The sequence below is a fragment of the Hippocampus comes genome, unplaced genomic scaffold (genome assembly GCF_001891065.2).
Source record: "Hippocampus comes isolate QL1 unplaced genomic scaffold, H_comes_QL1_v1.1 scaffold261, whole genome shotgun sequence".
In the NCBI taxonomy this organism is placed as follows: domain Eukaryota; kingdom Metazoa; phylum Chordata; class Actinopteri; order Syngnathiformes; family Syngnathidae; genus Hippocampus; species Hippocampus comes.
In genome coordinates, this window is record NW_017805824.1 from 4,693,455 (window position 1) to 4,712,332 (window position 18,878).

The 18,878-nt window shown below is 40.0% G+C and overlaps 1 protein-coding gene across 1 annotated transcript in view; it reads right to left on the reverse strand.

The window, feature by feature from the left end:
- Positions 1–18,878, reverse strand: part of nhsb (Nance-Horan syndrome b (congenital cataracts and dental anomalies)) — a 51,066-nt gene that overhangs the window by 7,436 nt on the left and 24,752 nt on the right. Inside the window, exons 2-8 of the mRNA XM_019886754.1 lie at positions 4,396–4,548; positions 4,180–4,316; positions 3,076–3,123; positions 2,439–2,483; positions 2,277–2,321; positions 1,588–1,783; positions 1,297–1,428 (exon numbers count right to left, since the gene is read on the reverse strand). Coding sequence (XP_019742313.1) covers positions 1,297–1,428; positions 1,588–1,783; positions 2,277–2,321; positions 2,439–2,483; positions 3,076–3,123; positions 4,180–4,316; positions 4,396–4,548 — 756 coding nt within the window. The remainder of the gene's footprint in view (positions 1–1,296; positions 1,429–1,587; positions 1,784–2,276; positions 2,322–2,438; positions 2,484–3,075; positions 3,124–4,179; positions 4,317–4,395; positions 4,549–18,878) is intronic.

Here is an 18,878-nt window from a genome sequence, read left to right on the forward strand (position 1 = left end):
AATTGTTGATACTGCAACAGGATAGCGTTTTTTGAAAGTTTCATTTTAAATGCAGAAATATAGTACAATGTACATTACGATTGTACATTGTTTTGTTAGACTGCATGCACATGAAAATAAATACATAAACAAAAAAGAAAACAAAGATGAACCAGGAGATAGCTCAGATCTTTTTGTGCCTTTTCTTGCTTTTGTTTGAGGGTGGTAGTGGTTACATCACAGGAAATAGGACATTTTCAACTATTAATTAATCATATAAATTAATCAGTTTTTGTCTTTTGGGATTTTAATTGTTATTACATGTGGTCCTCGGTTTACAAATGTATACCAAAATGATATTATGGTAAAATGTAGATCACTACTTGACAGTTCTTCTAGCGGCAATGTTTATATTATCTGTGGTATTTTTTTAAGACAATGTCCAATGGTAAATGTAAAGACTATGTATCATTTTAAAAATAAATCATTTTGAAAAATAATTTCGGGAAAGAATCCTCGAGCGCTCTGCGAATGTTTTGATAACCCTGTGTAACTGAAGCAACACAAGATTAGAAAATGCCTTTCAGTAAACCTAATCTGGAGGACCATTCTTTTACCACCTCGTACTACCATTTCCAAATACAATAATAAATAGGCCTTTATGTGTGTGTGTGTGTGTGTGTGTGTGTGTGTGTACAATTAAGCCCCAAATTATTCATTCACCTTGAATGTATCAAGTCCATTTGCTACACACACACACACACACACACACACACACACACACAAACCCACGTTCATATATACATAAGAATAAAACATTTTAAGATCCCTGCTGAACTCCACCCTTTTTGGAGGGATGGGTTGGAGTCTTTCTCATGCAAATGAGAAAAAAATGCTGTGCCACTCCCCATCTACTGGTGGGTGTGCCACATGAGCGCAGAGCTGTCGACCCCCTGAATTAGAGCTGGCACGTCATTAGCAATCCACCCAAATGCAATAATCTAAATCACTTGTCTTGTGTGCAGATCGGTGCATGTGGCGCACGCAGTGTACAGAACCGCAAACAGAAAAACACACCCAGACCAAAATTTAATGGTCAGGCAGACACTGCAGAGCCCCAAATACTCAGATATTAGCAAATAATAAGTCAGTTTTACATAATATGTCCCCTTTAAGTTATATGATTCCTGTGTGGGACCTCATGATTGTACCAAGAAGCACTGGATAAGTATAATAAAATGATCCTCCCCCAGATCTGAGCCATCCATAAATCTATAAAAATAAGGCAGAACTAAATAACAATGATACCCAACATACCCATGTCTTGTTGTACTCGTTTGGGTATTCCAGTGATGGTCTTCCTCCTCCTCAGCTTTCTTCTTCTCTGAAGAACCGACTGGGAATGGACAAGGGAGCAACGTGCACTAGCTTCTCGATCAAATCCAACTCCTGAAAAAAAGTGGCATTCATTTTCGACTACTACGGGTCACGAGAGGAAAAGTAATCAGATTTCAGAATGAAAGACTCACCTGGGGGATTGCGGGTATTTTTTTTTATAGTTGTCAAATAGGATGAAAACAAATCAAAGGTGACCTTTTTGTATTTTACCTGTGACGTTAATCGGGATGATACAGGAGGAGACGGCAAGAGAATCATCCGAAGTTGTCTTCTGATCAGAGTGGGACACGTTTTCCTTCGACCATTTGGTCTCTTTGTCCGGGGTGGCGGGGACAGCAGGTGCTGAGGTCTTTGTTTTGTGACCTGTTAACACCTCATCATCGTCTCCCTCGCCTGTTGAGGTAGCCTTCAAGTGAAAGTCAACCACAACAAGCAGTATTAAAATAAGAAAGTAGGCATCCTTGCAGTTGTATAACTCAAGAAAAATAGCCATTGTTGATCCTCCAATTCTGGAATCGTTTCTACTATAAATGAATCAGACCGAAGAAACTAGCAGAACAAATGTGAAGATGGGACACACACAAGTTGAACACACAACACAGATCCAATACCTTTCTATTCCAGGGAATGAAGATGCATCCCTCAATAGGATGAAGTGAGTAAAAGCACTCAAACTATGAATAAATGGTGCAACAAAAGAAAAGACAAAAAGATGTCATGAAGAATAATAAAAAGAAAAGGATGAATTCCTGAGAGGTTTCTTAAATCACAGTACAAGGTCCTTATGTGTCCTATTTTCTATTGTCCTTTATTATTACAAAAATACTCATTTCGATTTTTTTTTTTATCTTATCCTTCAGAGAATAACCATGTCTCATCGTTAACGTTTTTGAAGTTACCTTTCTTTGTATGGTGTGACTATCCGCTTCTCGCCCTGGTCTCTCCTACGGAGGCATAGAACACAATAATAACAGTCAACATCACGTGCACAAACTCGCCACATCGACTGAGGCGAGACTTCGCATATCATTTCGAGATCTGTTCTCGCGTCTCGTTCTTACTTTTCTCGGAACGGTTTGGATTTCCGTTTCTCTCACCGTCCTCTCCTTGAAGAAGCGAAACGGAAATAACAGCGGGAGTTAGTGTCACGGAAAAGAGGCGGAGATATGATGAACGTCTTTAATGAGTTACATTTCCCAATACAATCACGATACATGGTTACAATGGAAGTGAATATGAGATGCGAGGACAGCTTTTACAGTGCACGGCGGGATGGTGTCAACCAGCGGTCACCAACATTTTTCAAAGTGAGAGCCACTTCTTGGGGACTGATTAATGTTAAAGGCCTACCAGTTTTGTACACACTTTTGAAATATCAAAATGGTCTTTAATTACCTTGACTTATCGGGGTAATCATTTTATTTACCGGTACATATGTGGAGACATTGATCATGTTCATGATTTCTCACAATAATTGTCAATATGATATGGTAGGAATGATATGAATTTAGATGGAAAAGTATCCTAGGAAACAGATAAATGTTGATATGGAACACATTGTTTCTGTAAATCTCAGCAAATATTCAGATTGTCAAATGATCGCTTCACTGGTAAGCAATTTTTTTAGAACATGCCTGTGGGCAACATGTTGGTGACCCCCGGTTAGGTGAATTTTATATTTATTTATTTATTTTTTACCTTCCTGGGTTGATAGTCTAACTCTCGCTCTCGCTCTTCTCTTTCTTGCTGCATGGCAAGACCACAATAAGATTATAGTCAGAAAGTAGTACAGCATTTAAAACCAAAATCTGACCTGTTGTCATCATGACCATGCATGTTTCCTTTCTTGTTTGTCGACTGACTTTTGTGTCTGTTCATCCCCCGTGTTTACAACATTTCTGTCTTAGAGGACAATTTAGAGTGTTCCATTAACCTGCCATGGATGTTTATGGAATGAGGGAGGAAATCGGAGTACCCGGAGAAAACCCACGCAGGCACGGGGAGAACATGCACACTCCACACAGGAAGGCCGGCGTTGGAATCAAACCCACGACCTCTGCACTGTGAGGCAGACGTGCTAACCAGTCGTCCCTCCATATATAATTTTAGAATTTTAAATTATTACAGTTATAGGCTATGAATACATTTAGCCCGTTGATTTTGCCGAATGAAAAAATGTTGATTCTTTCATTATATATAAAACGTGTCATTTCTTGAGTTACATATTAAATATTAAAAATCGCAACGCTGATATCGCAATATTCAACATTAAACATTTTGCATCTTGCATCTTTTTCCAAAAGCTCACGTGCATTCAATAAGCTGTTGTGTCCTCAATATTGCAATGCCATCACTGATAATTGCAGCACCACCGGTTGCCAGGCAACAGAAATTAGCGTCGATTTTACAGTACTTGTTAAAACGGTCAAACAACTATTATTTTAACACACGCGGCGCATCACCACATACAAACATCCACATACTGTTTTCTTTCTGTTCTGAGGGAACAACAACTGTCCCCGGCACGTACAGTGGTTATTATGCCAGCCTCTTGTTCTTGCTCTAAATTATGTAACATCTCCATCCAGTAGACCTCAGCCCTGCCTGACATTAGTGGCACAATGTTGGAACTACACTGAAGGCATGCAACTTGAAATTCTGACTTGTCATTCTCCACACAGTACATAAAAACACAATGGCCGAAAAATCCAGCAGGGTTCAGTGTAGGTGAGCAGGTTTACCGGGTGAACAATAACCTGCCCGTTCCCGCTCATGCTCTCATTGCGACCGCGTCCTGCTTACCGCTCGCGCCAGCCGACTTCTCTGTTGCCGTCTGATGGAATGTGGTGAGGGGAAGGTGGGTATAGCGGGGACCGTTGAGATGGAGATAGTCACCCTGTTCCTCTCCCGACTCGTGGGCCGCTCGTTCTGTTTTTCGTCTGAAATTTGTAAACACTTTGGCATGAATATATGCATCCAAAAGGACACAACGGAATTCTGGGCCACAATAGTCGTCACCTCTGTGCAGGGCTCGGAGGCTGAACTGAGCGTTTTTGTGCAGTTCCTCCAGACACGGTGGTCGGGTGCACGGATGGAACACGTTGTGTTGTTGGTGCCATGGGGCCTGGTAGTGAACTGACAGCTTGCTCTCGATATCCAAGTTTGACACGGCTGAAAAATGAGAGAAAAAGAGGGAGGGAAACAATGAAGATTTGTGAGTAACTTTAGAGCAAGCAACTTAGCATGCATTTATTTTGAAGGGTGTGTTGGCATTTTAAGTGTACATAGAGATCACATTCCATTATTTCATTTCATCACCCATCAAGCAACCAAAATACACCTTTTACACAATTAATGCATGACGCAATTACCCACGAAATGCAAAAATGGCATCGTGCAACAGCACCTTCTACTGGTAACACTACTGCACTACAACAATAGAGTTAAGAGACTGTTCTGTCTCTCGTCACGTCTCCAATTTGTCTTCAGGGATTTGTAATATGCATTCTGGTTCTCCATTGTCCAGATAATGTGTTTAATATATATGTTTTATAGATTTTGTTATACATTTTTGCTGTACGTTTAGTCTTGCTGTGTGTGCATTAAACTGAAGATAAAGTGAGAGGGGAGGCAGACAGAATTCCGCCTCCTCAAAATGGTTGGCAGGCTTGTTTTAATGTGGCTGTGGCAGCCACACTGAAGGGGGCGTACGAGAGCACACAGGTTCACGTTGGAAACATTCTTTTGCGCCTGGCTAGCAAGCCTTGAGGCTGTTGTTATCAAGCTGCTCCTATACAGTGGGGAATGAACCCAACACTTCCGGACAGCTTCTTATCTTTCTGGCCCAAAAGAGTTTTGATCTTGACTGCATCAGAGGTGAAAAAGTTACTCTGACTTCCACTTGCTGTCAGTGTCTGTGGAAAGATCATTAAAATCCCATTAAGAAGACTTAAAACATTCATTCAGAATAGGACTCATTAAGGAAGACTTACTTGACTGGAAATAATCTCTTATCTAGATGGAGATACTTCTGAAGCCCGAAGAAAGTTAAGACAATAAAATGTTTTGAATTCAAACTCAAATAAGTTCAGACCATGCAGGAAATACTCAAAAAATCCAATTTGAAAAACAAGAGTTTTTGATATTCTATTGTGGAATGGTCTTTGTTTAATATATTTGTGCATGATATGACTTTTGTTTTTTACAATTTTGGGACATATTCTCTCATGTGCTTGAAATTATGAAGGTGGTTTTCTGGAGGTCACAGTGTGTTGTCATGAACCAGAACAAAAAAAAAATAAATGTATCGGAATCTGCCGTCTTTGTTGTTTGCATTCGCCTGGATTACTTTGTGGTCGGAATTGGCACAAATTGAGTGGGATCAATCCGACTTTCCGGCTTCCTTGAGTGCAAGCATGAGGACTAGCGCCTCTTGAAGGTGAAACATTGTATTGCACATTTCAATTCAATTAACATCTAGTTGTTATTTGAGTGGGATCAATCTGACTTTCCACCTTCCTTGAGTGCAAGCATGAGGACCAGCGCCTCTTGAAGGTGAAACATCGTATTGCACATTTTGATTCAATTAACATCTAGTTGTAATAAGCAATTGCACTTGTCGCTAAAGATTCATATGGTCACTGAAAAATGTGTATATTCGTGTAAACTCCACATATTTCTGTGCACTAGATTTGCCACAGTATAACACCACAGCTCTGGCTAATATGAAAGTACTAATTGGTCTCAAGGAAATATGTTGAAGTCAAACATCTCTACTGCACACACATAAGCAATTGCACTTGTCGCTAAAGATTCATATGGTCCAAGCCCTCATTTCTATGCATGCCTAGTAGATGTTTTGGTTCTGTGTCATGTAAACTTGACTGACTGTTCTCACAAGGCATCCAGTTTTCTACCATTTCAGTCCCGAAAGAATGTTGCTGCAGCAGATGAGTCAGACTGATGTGAGATATACAGCAGCCAACATGGACTTCACCTCAGTGCATGCGTAACATTTTGTCTAAAGGCGCACTCAACTGCATTATAGGATCATTTGGGGCCATCTGCGCTGATTAAATTGGCGCGCGAGTTAGCATACTCTGCATCGCGGTTACACATGCCCACAATTACCCTCCCTCATGTCAGAATAGATGTAAGTTGTCGGTCGATTTTCAAAACTCATTTTCAAACCTCTGGCAGCAAAAAGTGTTACATATGACCCGATTTCTTAATTCTGCTCTTTATTATGCAAAATTTGAACATCTGCAAAACAGGATTGTGTTTCACCAAGTTGTGCTTCCGTCTGACAAGAAATAGACCTGTGAGTCATGGGCATATAAAAGATTGTATTGAGTTTTGTTGAACCCATTCGGAGAGAAAAAGTCACATGACAAATGGAGAGTGAGTAATAAATAATAATCAGTAATTAAAGGAAAAAAAAACAAGCAAACAACAAAAAAAAACAGTCACGAGACAAAACTAAGATGTAAAAACATCCAATAAAGAATCCATGAACAGAAAATCAATAGTCCAAACGAGAGTGAGACAAGTCAAGATGTTGGTGAGTTAAAAAAAAGTCATTAAGCGAGGCCGTATTAGTGTGTATCTGGGTCAAGCAACACTCCACAGCGCTAAGTGCAAAAGCTTGTCATAGACTGCTGTTACATATCAGTTGTGGTCACAAGTTTACTTGAAGAACCAGTTGCGTAGAGCAGAACAAAAGCCGAAGAGCAGTCGCGTCATACTGTATCTCAGTGCCGGAGGTTGCTTATAAAGTACAATCATTGGTGATTTTAACCCTCACATGTGGTTCATTTTTAATACATGCATCGTATGGTCAAGAAGACCCTCGTCATAATTGCCAAAATCGCATTTGTGGGTTTTCAAATGTACTTCAAGCCTGTCTGACAGTAACTGATGATGAATACTTCATCAATAATGCAGAGAAAAGGGGAAAGTGTATTTTTGCAGATGACCCTTCAAAGACCAACAGGTGTATTTTTCTGCAGGAACCTGTGCAAATGTGGTGGAACGCCTTTTTTTTTTTTTTTTTTTAACTTAGGAGCACAGTGGTTCCTATCCTTAAATGTAGGGGTACACACTGTAAATCTTGCGAAGTATGGTCAGTAAAATGTTCACATTTCAACTCGTTTTCACTGTATAACTGACAAATGGGCTGTGGAGCAGATATTTTTCAGCAACAAAAATTATTCAGGCGGCCCAGTGGTCGAGTGGTTAGCGTGTCAACCTCACAGTACGGAGGTGCATGGTTCGATTCCGGCTGCGGTCTCCCTGTGTGGACTTTGCATGTTCTCCCCGTGCCCGCGTGGGTTTTCTCCGCGTACTCCGGTTTCCTCACACATTCCAAAAACATGCATGGCAGGTTAATGGAACACTCCAAATTGCGCCTAGGTGTGAGTGTGAGCACAAAAGGTTGTTCGTCTCTGTGTGCCCTGCGATTGGCTGGCAATCGGTTCAGGGTGTCCCCCGCCTACTGCCCAAAGATGGCCGGGATAGGCTCCAACACCCCACTTGTGAGGAAAAAATATTCAACAATAATAATTATCCCCCCCAAAAATCTGCAAATGTTACCATACGTACATGTGCGAGTAAATGAAGTTTTCTTTTACTCTCAAATTTTTTTAGGCAAAATGCCGCCATTTAAGGGCAGTCTGGAGTCCTGCAGTGTTTCAAACTCCGCATCCCCACCCTTCCATAAACAAAAACAAAAAAAAGATCTCCATGTACATGAATTAAATTCTTTGAGCATTTGGAAATTTCACAAGAGCCTTCAGAGACCGACAGCAACAGTATAAATTTGTGCTGGAACGTGTGAAAATGTGGTGGACCGGCCACCCCAAGCAACTACGGGGATTGTTTCAGGCTCCCTCTTGAGCACTGTTCCCACTGTGCAGTAAGAATCCACACACATTTATGGTAAATATAGATTCCCGTTACTACAACCATTTTTCTTGATTTAACAGAAATGGTTAAATCTCTTTGAGTAAATCTGGCTCAAATTTGACCTGCAACAGCCTCAGTGTTCACAAACTTTTTAGAAGCCGTTCAAAAGAATTACTTTTTCTTTTTTTATCGGTCACATTCGGAATAGTGGTTACATTTCACAATGAAAGGATGACTTTTATGGTAGATTTATTGCTTCCAAAATGGGTTAAATTTGACCTGCACGGTATGTAAAGGTAAAACCGCTATGCTAAAATTGCTAAATTGAATTTCAAAACATACAGTAAATGACAATCTTTTTGGTTTCCACCAATGCCAGATTCGCATACCAATTCTCAGAGCCAGACGCAAATGATGTGAGAATACAATGATTGAAAAACTCTGTTTCATCCCTACCTTTCGATGGCACGGGGACACAGCTAATCCCGAGACAAGTCAAAGCCATCATTCCCTGCTGTTCACCGGTTCCCCCGTTTTCCCTCTTTTCTTTCTTTCTTTGCCACTCATTCCATTTCCCTTGTATGTCACAGGCACTCTCGCAAACTCAGCTAAAAATATTTCTGTGCAAAGCGAAACATTTAGACAGGCAACATCTGTAGTCACACAACCTCCCCCTCCACCTCCTCACTCGCCCACCTGCTGTCCCCTCTTTCCCCTCCCCTCATCAGATGAAAATATCTCTGCTTGCTTAGTCCGGTGGAGAAAGTGGAAGTCTTTTTTTTTTTTTTTTTACTCCCCTGGAAATAACTTTGTACTCAAAAGGGGATGATATTTCATGAGAAATGCTTGGCGTCGAGCCGTGTTTTTCACATGGAACACTGCCCCCATATTTTGAGAGTGATGGTAGGTTCCTGCTTGGCATGGCTTGTCCCCGACTGTAATCTCCTCATGATGCAGTAACATGTGGACAGGGGGTGGAGGGGGTGTGGGGGGGTGGCAGTCAGCTACCAAGCATTAAATGCATTAATCCACCACATGCTGCGAATTTGTATCACATGCTTCTATGCAATAAGTGACCGTTGAAGTATGCTCAACAGCCGCTCACTTGCGTTGTTATAAAATCCACTAGTCATTGAAACATAAGGGATCTCAACAAAAAAAAGAAGCTAAATCTTTCACAAACACAGAAGGAGAAAGGACTCTGCTCGAAATCTACTACAATCTGGAGATCTAGATGTCACAGATTTTGGACGACTGTTGGCAGTTGACCCGAGGAACTTTTTAGTTTTCAACCCCAGCTTGATGAGATACCAAACAAATAGAAAAACGGTTTGTTTTTTTAAATCAGAAGTACATCTTGAACCATAATAGCTGAATATTGAGTTTATTTATTGAGGTTTATTTGACACCAAATCTAGCATACTGCCTTCCTAGTCACACCAGAGACCTTTTAACCTTAATGTGTCACATGACATAGGAAGGAAAAATGGCTTATTTGGCCAAGTGTGTGCATTTTCCCCTCATACAAGAAACCCGTTGAATCATTTGAACAAGTAGCATGCGAGTGATCAAGTGGAAAGTATGAAAATGTGAGCAGAGTATGCAGAGCCTGACCACGTAAACATGAGCATTTTCGGCGCTAAGAACTAGCCGGCAGCCACCGGATGAAAGCAGCAATCAATGGTGTCGTCTTTTGATCAGTCACATTTGCAAGTAGCAATGATGCTAACGACGGATGTCGGATCATAACTTATTATTAGTACGTTTACCTTATAAGGCGTATTTATAATTCCCGATTGGTCCATTTCTTAGGAGATCACCGTGTTATTTGATGTTATTCGGCATTTGTTGCACAGTAGAATAACACTGTTTGAAATTAATAAAAAAAACAAATCTAGTTCAATAAAATGTTTAATTATAACCATTTTTATTGTCAGTAGCGGTGCTTTAAAAACCAGCAATTTAAAAGCAATGGTTCCCGATCTGCGAACAGCATGTGCTTGTCTCAACTGGTCCGTGACGCAAAAAAGGTTGGAGACCACTGCTATAAAGTACAATTTATACAACCCCGCCCCGCCAAAAAAAAAACCCAAACCGAAACAAAACAATTATATGTCCCTTTAATAAAATAATTATGCCTGATAGAAATGAGACCCCCTCCTCCCTCGTCAAATTTCAACTACAGTCTCGTGATTTTTTTTTTTCTGTTTTCAGTGAGGCCCTGATGTGCCTTTGAACTTCTTTGCATCCATATTCATAATGTTCCTGTGTATCCAATTCTCCCGACCCATCTCTTTTTTTGTGTGTGCTGCACACCTGCACTATTGTCTCGTGGCCCTCTTCCATATCCCCTCTGTGCCCCCTCTGACCTGCAAATCATTTCTGGCAACAAGTGTGTGTGTTTTAAACGCTCATTTAGATTCATGTTTATGGCCTCTCTGTATTGGTTAACAGAGCTGAGTCGCAGGGTCCAGCGTAAGCCTTTTTTTTTAAGTCACTGTTACATCACAGCGAGCTTGCCAAAACAGGGAAAATATCAACAAAATCACTGCAGGTTCGATGTATGAGTCATTATCCTGCTACTGAAATTTCTTTTGCTGCCCCCTAGTGACAAAACACATCACACATATTGAAGCTAAAACATGAAAAAGTGATAGGGCTGACAACACGTTATCAAAATAAAATGAGCATGATGAATACAATTAAAAAGACAATTAATCAAATTATAGTTGGATGACATGTATGGTGAACATTTACCATAATTGGAGTTTTTTTTTTTTTTATTTTTTTTTTTATTTTTTTTTTATGAAAGTCTGTGAAAATATATGAATAGTACTGGAATGTATAGTAAATGTACACTGTATGTCAAATTGTTTTAATGATTCACCAGAAAAATAAATCAAACACAGCTACGAATATCAACAGCACTTAGTAGTATTGTATTTAGTAAAGGAGTATTATTACTGTACATTAAAAAAAAAGAAATGGTTGCCGGTCCGTGAACAGCATGCACTTGCCTCAACCGGTCCGTGACACAAAAAAGGTTGGGGACCACTGTTCTAGCATATGTTTTTATTTTTCAAGAGAAAGAAAAGAATTGTCCTTCTTCCATGAAATTGACATACAATCTTCAGGCATACATTCTTGCTATACTGTAACCATTGGAAATGGTTGAAAATAAACCCAAGATCTGAATTATAATGTATAAAAGGTACAGTATGAGATGTTTTAACGATGTGTAAAATTCTAAAATGTCTTCAAATCTGAGTAGAAAAGCGGCACCAGGGAGTAAGCGTTTGAATATTTTATGTTGTTGTTGGATATCTCTTTGTTCAAGCTTTTCAAGGCTTCTGTAGTGTTTTCACCAGCCCAATTTTACAACAGTGTTCCTTAAGAGGCTGAGTATTAGCTGTGTGTAAACTAGAGGGGGAAATTATTCTCATCTCTTCTGCTCTATTCCACTCAGCCAACAACTACTCTTATTTGGATGTATCTTATCAGCAAAGGGTTTTCACAAAGATCGAAGGAGAGTTGTTTCGAGACGAATGTGATTTTCAAAACGTTGCCTCGATTCACCAAATGAAATGTTTCTCTGGGAAATGACCCAATTCCACTTGGCTGCTGTAAATAATGTAATCCCTTCATCTATTTATGTCAGCAACGTATAGCGACAGAAATTAAATGTTCTTCCACAAAGTGGCGGCGGGTACCCAATGAACCTGCATCTCCACCTGTTGCCAGGCCTACAAAAACTTTGTCTTCAACTAATCAGGCCCAGACTTCACACTGCGCAAGTACACGTGTGGGTAAATTCAGAGGGGATCATCATTATTTCAGTAGATGGACTGTTTCTGTGACATTTTTTTTTAATTTATGGCGATGTGCCGTGAGATTTTTATTCATGTGCTTTGGATCGATAAAGGTGTGGAAACAACACAAGGCAATGGGCCATTTAAACTCTGTTGACAAACAAAACTGTAGTCCTGAAGCATGGGAACAGTGTATCAAGGCGGTGCTAAGCAAACGGTCAAAAAAGGCATTCCATTTGTGGTTATATTGCGTGTGGTCGACAATGTATCAGCTATGTTGTCGGAATGGCACAAAACAAGCCGTCGCCCGTGTTATTTTTAACAGTGTCTCCATGGAAACGGGCACATAGGCAGCAAATTGGTGACTTGTGCTTATCTTTGGGGGAAGACTCCGACTGCTGGTCATTTTGTGTGTGTGTGTGTGTGTGTGTGTGTGTGTGTGTGTGTGTGCATCCATACGTGTGCGCGTGCGTATACCGGTTGTGTGTATTGATAACAATTTTAATTAAATTGAACTTATTTTACAATGCAAACTTTTAAATTTGCACTTTTTATATTAGCATGCCTGTCGTATTTATTGCCATCTGGTTGTCGCCAAGAGTGAGAATCACTTCAGAGGCTGAACGTATGTTGACGTGTTATTTCACTGTACCCAGTAGTCTTTCTTAAATGTGCATTTTATTATTTATTTACCAGGCCGTAAATAACGGGCTACGAAAATAACGATCATGATGTCGAACGTTGTTTTTTGCTCCCTGCTCACCATGCGTATACCGCCACCCACATTCTCCATTCCAGAGGTTTCACTAACATCATCACTTACGGAAAAGTCTGAAGTGTTTTTGGTCGATCAGCTTTTCAATTTTCTGTCCCAAATGACGGGAGCACTCTGCAACAATTAACAAAAGTCATCTCATTCATTCCACAGCCATCATTGAAAAGGTTATTGACGGAAACTGCACGTTTGCTGCACCTGTTTTTTTTAGCCTCTTAGGAACTTTCTATTCACTACTCTGATGGAATGGAAAGTACGATGTAGATACTGCCTTAAACTATTTTATATTGTGTGAATATGTAATTACAGTATATCACATTGCACAGTTTATATGTAGTCAAGTTCACCTTTATCGAGTCCAAATTAAGTTTGAGTCACAGAGGTCCGAGTCCACTTTAAGTCATGTCCACAAAATCCGAATCGAAATCCACGTCCAGATGAGATTAACGGTAAAATTTAAGACACAAAAATACTATTTTCACGACAAAATGCTGAACACTCTTCTTAGATGGCATGGAACCCTTTGCATTCTTGACCGTGTCTGCAGATAAATACGTTTTTGTGGTGCCTCTGCAAGTGTCCAACAAAGTTCGACGTGGTGCCATATATGTCCGAAATTGTTTTCTTTCATAATCTGCGGGTTGCTTCATGATCTTTTTTTTGTTTAAATTTAATACATAGTGCCTAAGGCTAGTTCTTAATAGTTGGTAAAATTATATTTTATAACTGCGCTGCCGGCTGATATGAGTGGAAGGAAAAGACTGTGCTTTGGCGCTCACGGTCAGGTTAGCCAATCAGATGGCGATTCTGATCATCTGAAAAACTTCATTTCAATTAGTGTCTTCTGAAGGAGGATGTTAATTTTCCGGAATAAAAAGAAGGTTGTACTCGGTTGAGTTGATAAAAAATATTTTGCGAGTTCAATGGCCGAGTCTGAGACAAGTCCGAATCAAGCCCGAGACAGCAAAAAAAAACAAAAAACAAAACAAAATATTGATTCCGGACAGTTTCAACTCTGGTACATCTTTGCATTTGCCTTGATTTTGCTTTTTTCTACACTGCATTCTGTTTCCAGGTCACTAATGCAATGAGAATCTGTTCTCAATTGCCTTACCTGGATAAATGAAAAAAAAAACTAAGACATTGATAGTTTTGTAGCGGAAAAGTAACTTACTTGTGGTTCATCGCTTTTTCTTCAGAGGTGTTTTCTGTTCTTTGGCTTCTTTGCATCGTATCGGTAATCGTCACAGGTGGCCTGTTGCTTTAAATAAAGGATTATGGGTAATATCCTTCCATATAGGTGCGTCAGGAGTAGTCTATGCTCATAGTGGGTTAAAACTGGCACCTTTCCTAAGCACTGTGAAAATTCAAACCATCTTCCCTCCAATCTTTCCTCTGGGTCCTCTCGCTCAGACAGGAAAAGAAGGAAAACTGAAGGCATGCATGTCTCAATTTGGAACGGCCTGTATACTGTAAGAATCTCGAGAAAAAGAATTACCTTAAAAACCTACGAGAAAGCAGGGGCGCAAATGACAAACCGCGACATGGTGGGGGCACATTGTATGCTGTATCTGTCTTGATGTGATGCAGAGGGGTGGGGACTACCTTAGATAACCCGAGCTGGGCTCCAAGTGTCCTCGACAAACCAGCAAATGTAAAGCATATAAATGAGCTGGGAGGAAAAAAAAATCCGACTCCGGGAATAAGGAAATTAATAATTGAAGTACTGCGTTGCAGCGTACTCAATACTTAATCTTCATTATTTATCATCGGGATCAATGCGTCTGTCCAGTGATGGAGATGTTCTCTTTATCATTGGTTTGGACGAGGGCTCGTGTCATTGAGGACATTCCCCTATGTACGTCTTGCTTTAGAAGCCATCTGACAGTTACTGAGTGAACATATCGTTTCTATGGAAACAACTTAAAGATTAAAGCTGTGAAGAGACAGAGCCTTGCCAGAGAGAATCCCACAATGCCTTGTGCCTGGGGATCTATGGGAAAGAGAAAGGCGGAGGCACATTGTCAAAGTAGCGTGTGTGTGTGTGTGTGTGTGTGTGTGTGTGTGTGTGTGTGTGTGTGTGTGTGTGTGTGTGTGTGTGTGTGTGTCTGTGTGCGTGCCCACTTGTGTCTTTGCCAGCTGCAGAGGTGTTGTGCTACAAATTGGCTCTGTATTATGACTGTTTGCGACACCAAAGTCAGCATCCATCAGTCAATCCTTCTCAAACCCCTCCCGCCAAAACCATCAAATACTACGGCGCGAATTAAAAAAAAAAAGTCTGAGAAACCCAGAAAATTACACGCGACGTGACAAACATCGGTTATGAGACAATTCATTATTGCTTATCTAATCTCTGCCACGCGAGATCCTTGACCAAAATTCCATCGCAGAAGCAACTTCCCACTCCCAACATGGGAATAAAATGTAAACAATCCCAATATGTATCGAAAACAAAGTGTCACCCTGACCTTTTTTTTTCCCCATTTTATTTATTTATTTTTTATGTATGTGCCTCCACCCCATATCCTCATCTTCCCCCCCCCCCCACCCCCACCCCCCTGGGTGATGCCAGTGCTGTTGTCAGGCTCGAGCTGAAAGCAGCCAATCACGTGGCTCCATGCTGAGGAGCTCTGGGGTGATGTTAGGCAGTTTCATGCTCATACGATGAGCTTTGCCAAATGTAGGTCATGCTTCTCGTCACTCACCCCGCCTTCTTGCGCTCGCTCGCATTTGCCTGCACACACACATATAAACCTCATCACCCCTCGCAGACGTGCGTACGCACAAATAGCGTTTTTGGGAGTTCAGATGCGACAGATGTGCAAAAGTGCTACCTTGACTTATGACTCAATTGACTCATAGCCATATATCAAAAACATTTTACCCAATGAAATGAATGGAGCCCCTGAAAGTATTTATTATTTGTGTTTTAATCAATAAAAAATAGCACCGTATTGAACCCAAAGATAATCCAATGGAATAAAAAAAAAAGAGCGCAAAGAAAAAACACGTTTTATCCATTTAATTGCTGTACATTGGGACAAGCGGAAAGTCACAGCAATAGCAACTCAAGTGTTGCATGTGTCTATATAAGTACATACTGTACACTGGCATCAGTGCCATTTGCATGCTGAGGGAATAAAAATGAATAAATGCCCTATAATCTGACTCCATTTTTTATTATTTTTTTTTTTTACTAAACAAATTGTTTTGCACGTTGATCTGATTGCACATTTAGTAGATAGAATTTAAAAGACTAATTCAAAGGACCTGAAACAAAGCAGAGGAAAAATAGCATTTGTTGTTTTCACCCCGACCTGGTTGCCAGACAATCGCAGGGCACACGTAGACGAACAACCATTCATGCTCACAATCACACCTAGCGAGAATTTAGAGTGTTCCATTACCTGCCATGCATGTTTTTGGAAAGTGGTAGAGAACCAGAGTACCCGTGGAAAACCCGCACAGAAGAACATGCAAACTCCACACAAGAAGGCCAACCTCCATCTCTGTACTGTGAGGCCGACGTGCTAATCAGTTGACCACCACTTAACTACATCAAATTTATTTTCTTTTCAAGTAATAAATACATAACGTTTCAAATCCCGTTTTAGTATTGTTGCTGGGTTTTCACTCAGCCCTGTTATCTGAACTGCAATATTCCTCCTATATTCCACAAGTCGATAAGAAATGTCATCATCACACAAGATCCTCTGCAGACCATGGAAAAGGCCAAAAGTAAATTCACTTATTTAATTTCTCTTTATTTGAGAAGATATGACTGGGGTAGTTGAAATCTCTTTTCAATTGTTTTTGTTATTTGTTTATTATTATTTTTTGTACTATTTTTTTGCTGAATCATTGTAAATTGCATCATGTTCATGTATTTCCTAAATATACGCTAAAAAGTCACCACTGACACCTTAAAGTAAAGTGCATCTATGCTGTGATGCATTTCACAATGTCGATACATATTGCAGTATTTGAAAAAAATCAGCGCTGGGGCCAGTTTAGTACCAGGTCTTGGTACCCATCCCAACTCATCTGAGTTAGAGTAGACTAGAGCAGGCTAAAAAAAAAAAACGCATCAATCTGCCTTGCTGGCAGAGGCGACTTTCCCATCCAAACATGGGAGCTGTGTTAGCAGGGTGGAGTCCCTACAAATGTAATGGAGCATACATATCTTAGCATCCACTGGAAGCACAGTTTCAAAGGAGCATGTTGTGTGGACCTATCTATATCTATGCGTGTTGTTTTTGCTGGTACAATACACAGCTGTTTTTTCTTGTTTGTTTGTTTTTTTGTGAAGCCCTGATCTATGGCATTGAATCATAATGGAGGTAGAAAAAAAAAAAACAACAGGAAGCACTAACTTCATGGCTCTTGACAGCGAGAAGATGCACACCCTCTGGATGAACTTCTAAACTTTTTAAACAGTTACAAGCTTATTTTTTATTTATTTTCAATAATTTTTAATTGCACTGGGCATTTTTAGCCAACACGAAGCAATAATTTTCTACTGCATTAGGTGTATTTAGGTCATGAAAAAAAGTACTTTTTCTCACAATTAGTTCGAATGGACAAGACCCCCCACCCCCCTCTTAGTTTGTTAAATCTAAATCTACACGTTGAAAAGATCTGTAGTTCATAATTTGGTTGAGACAATTATTCTGACGACATTCAAATTTCACCCAGAACATGCTTTAGTAACTGTGCACAGAAAATGAACAGTTAGGATTTATAAAAATGAAAAAAGGGTGAAATCATTCGATCAACCCGTAGGTGCTCCTTCTTGTTCTGAACTCTTGTTGAACTGCTCAACTGTGCTGCAATATAGCACTTGTGGGATTATGATGTAAATAGCAGCCACAGGAGCAAGTAGATTATACAGAAATGCATTTAGCAGTCTGTCTTCACTGGAAACAATCAAAGGAGTGTTTGATGTATTTGCAACATTCTCTCGATAATCTTTTTTTTTATTATTATTATTTCTTTATTTTTAGCTGTAATTGAAATGGGCTCATGAATTGTCATTTTCTAAATGCGTTCACATACATTCTAATCCTTTTTATGACCAACTATCAGACAGACTTTTTTTATCGTTTCAGAGCCAGATCCTTTGACCGAGTTCCAAATTAGTGGAAAAAAAAGTAAATAAAGAAACAACACACTTTATTTACAGGTGGTCCAAGGCTTAGACGATTAAAAAAAATAAACTCCCATGTCACTTTATCAAGGCAGAGAAATTGAAAAAACAGGGGGAAAAAACTGCTGAATTTCACCTATTTTTCTTTCTTTCTTTTTTTTTTTAAACCACCATATTTTGAATGTGTAATACATTGTGGAAATTCAGATGTAGTGAACGTGATCATTCGCCCTGATGAAGACACTTTGAGTCGAAACGCGTCAACGCTGATTGTTCTAGCTGTTTATTCAAAAAAAAAAAAAAAAATCCAGTGGCTGACATGAACGTTAGCTCTGGGCAAGACGCTTAAGATACTAGCCAGTATAAATTTCATGAATGAATTTCATGCAAAGCGCCTCCACATTGAACACTTGCCCATCACCTCGCTGTTTTCCGCCGTTCATATCCGGGAATGCCTGTTGCATTATATTTTGCGGCGGCGCTGCAGCTCCCTGCAAGTTATAGCTAGCTAACTAATGTGGCTAAAAATGACGCTGATCTTAACGTTCCCTTTGCATCCAGTGTCAACATAGCATTTGTCACTAATCATCGCCTCAATGGCAGCAAAATAGCTTGTCGAAGTTTTGTTGTCATGTAAGGAAGATGAGTCGTAGTAACAGGTGAAAGGCAAAGCCATGCTAACTGCTCAGCTGTCATCCTAGATGTGAAACATTGAAATAAATGCTTGGGTGATAGAGTACACTTTTCACCAACGTTTCTTCTAATATTCCATCCGGCTTAGCATTCACAAAAACCCCCTGAGCAACGCTTGGACCGCGATGAGCAAAATCAGACATGCAACTGTAGCCAAACCAGTATCACACCTGAA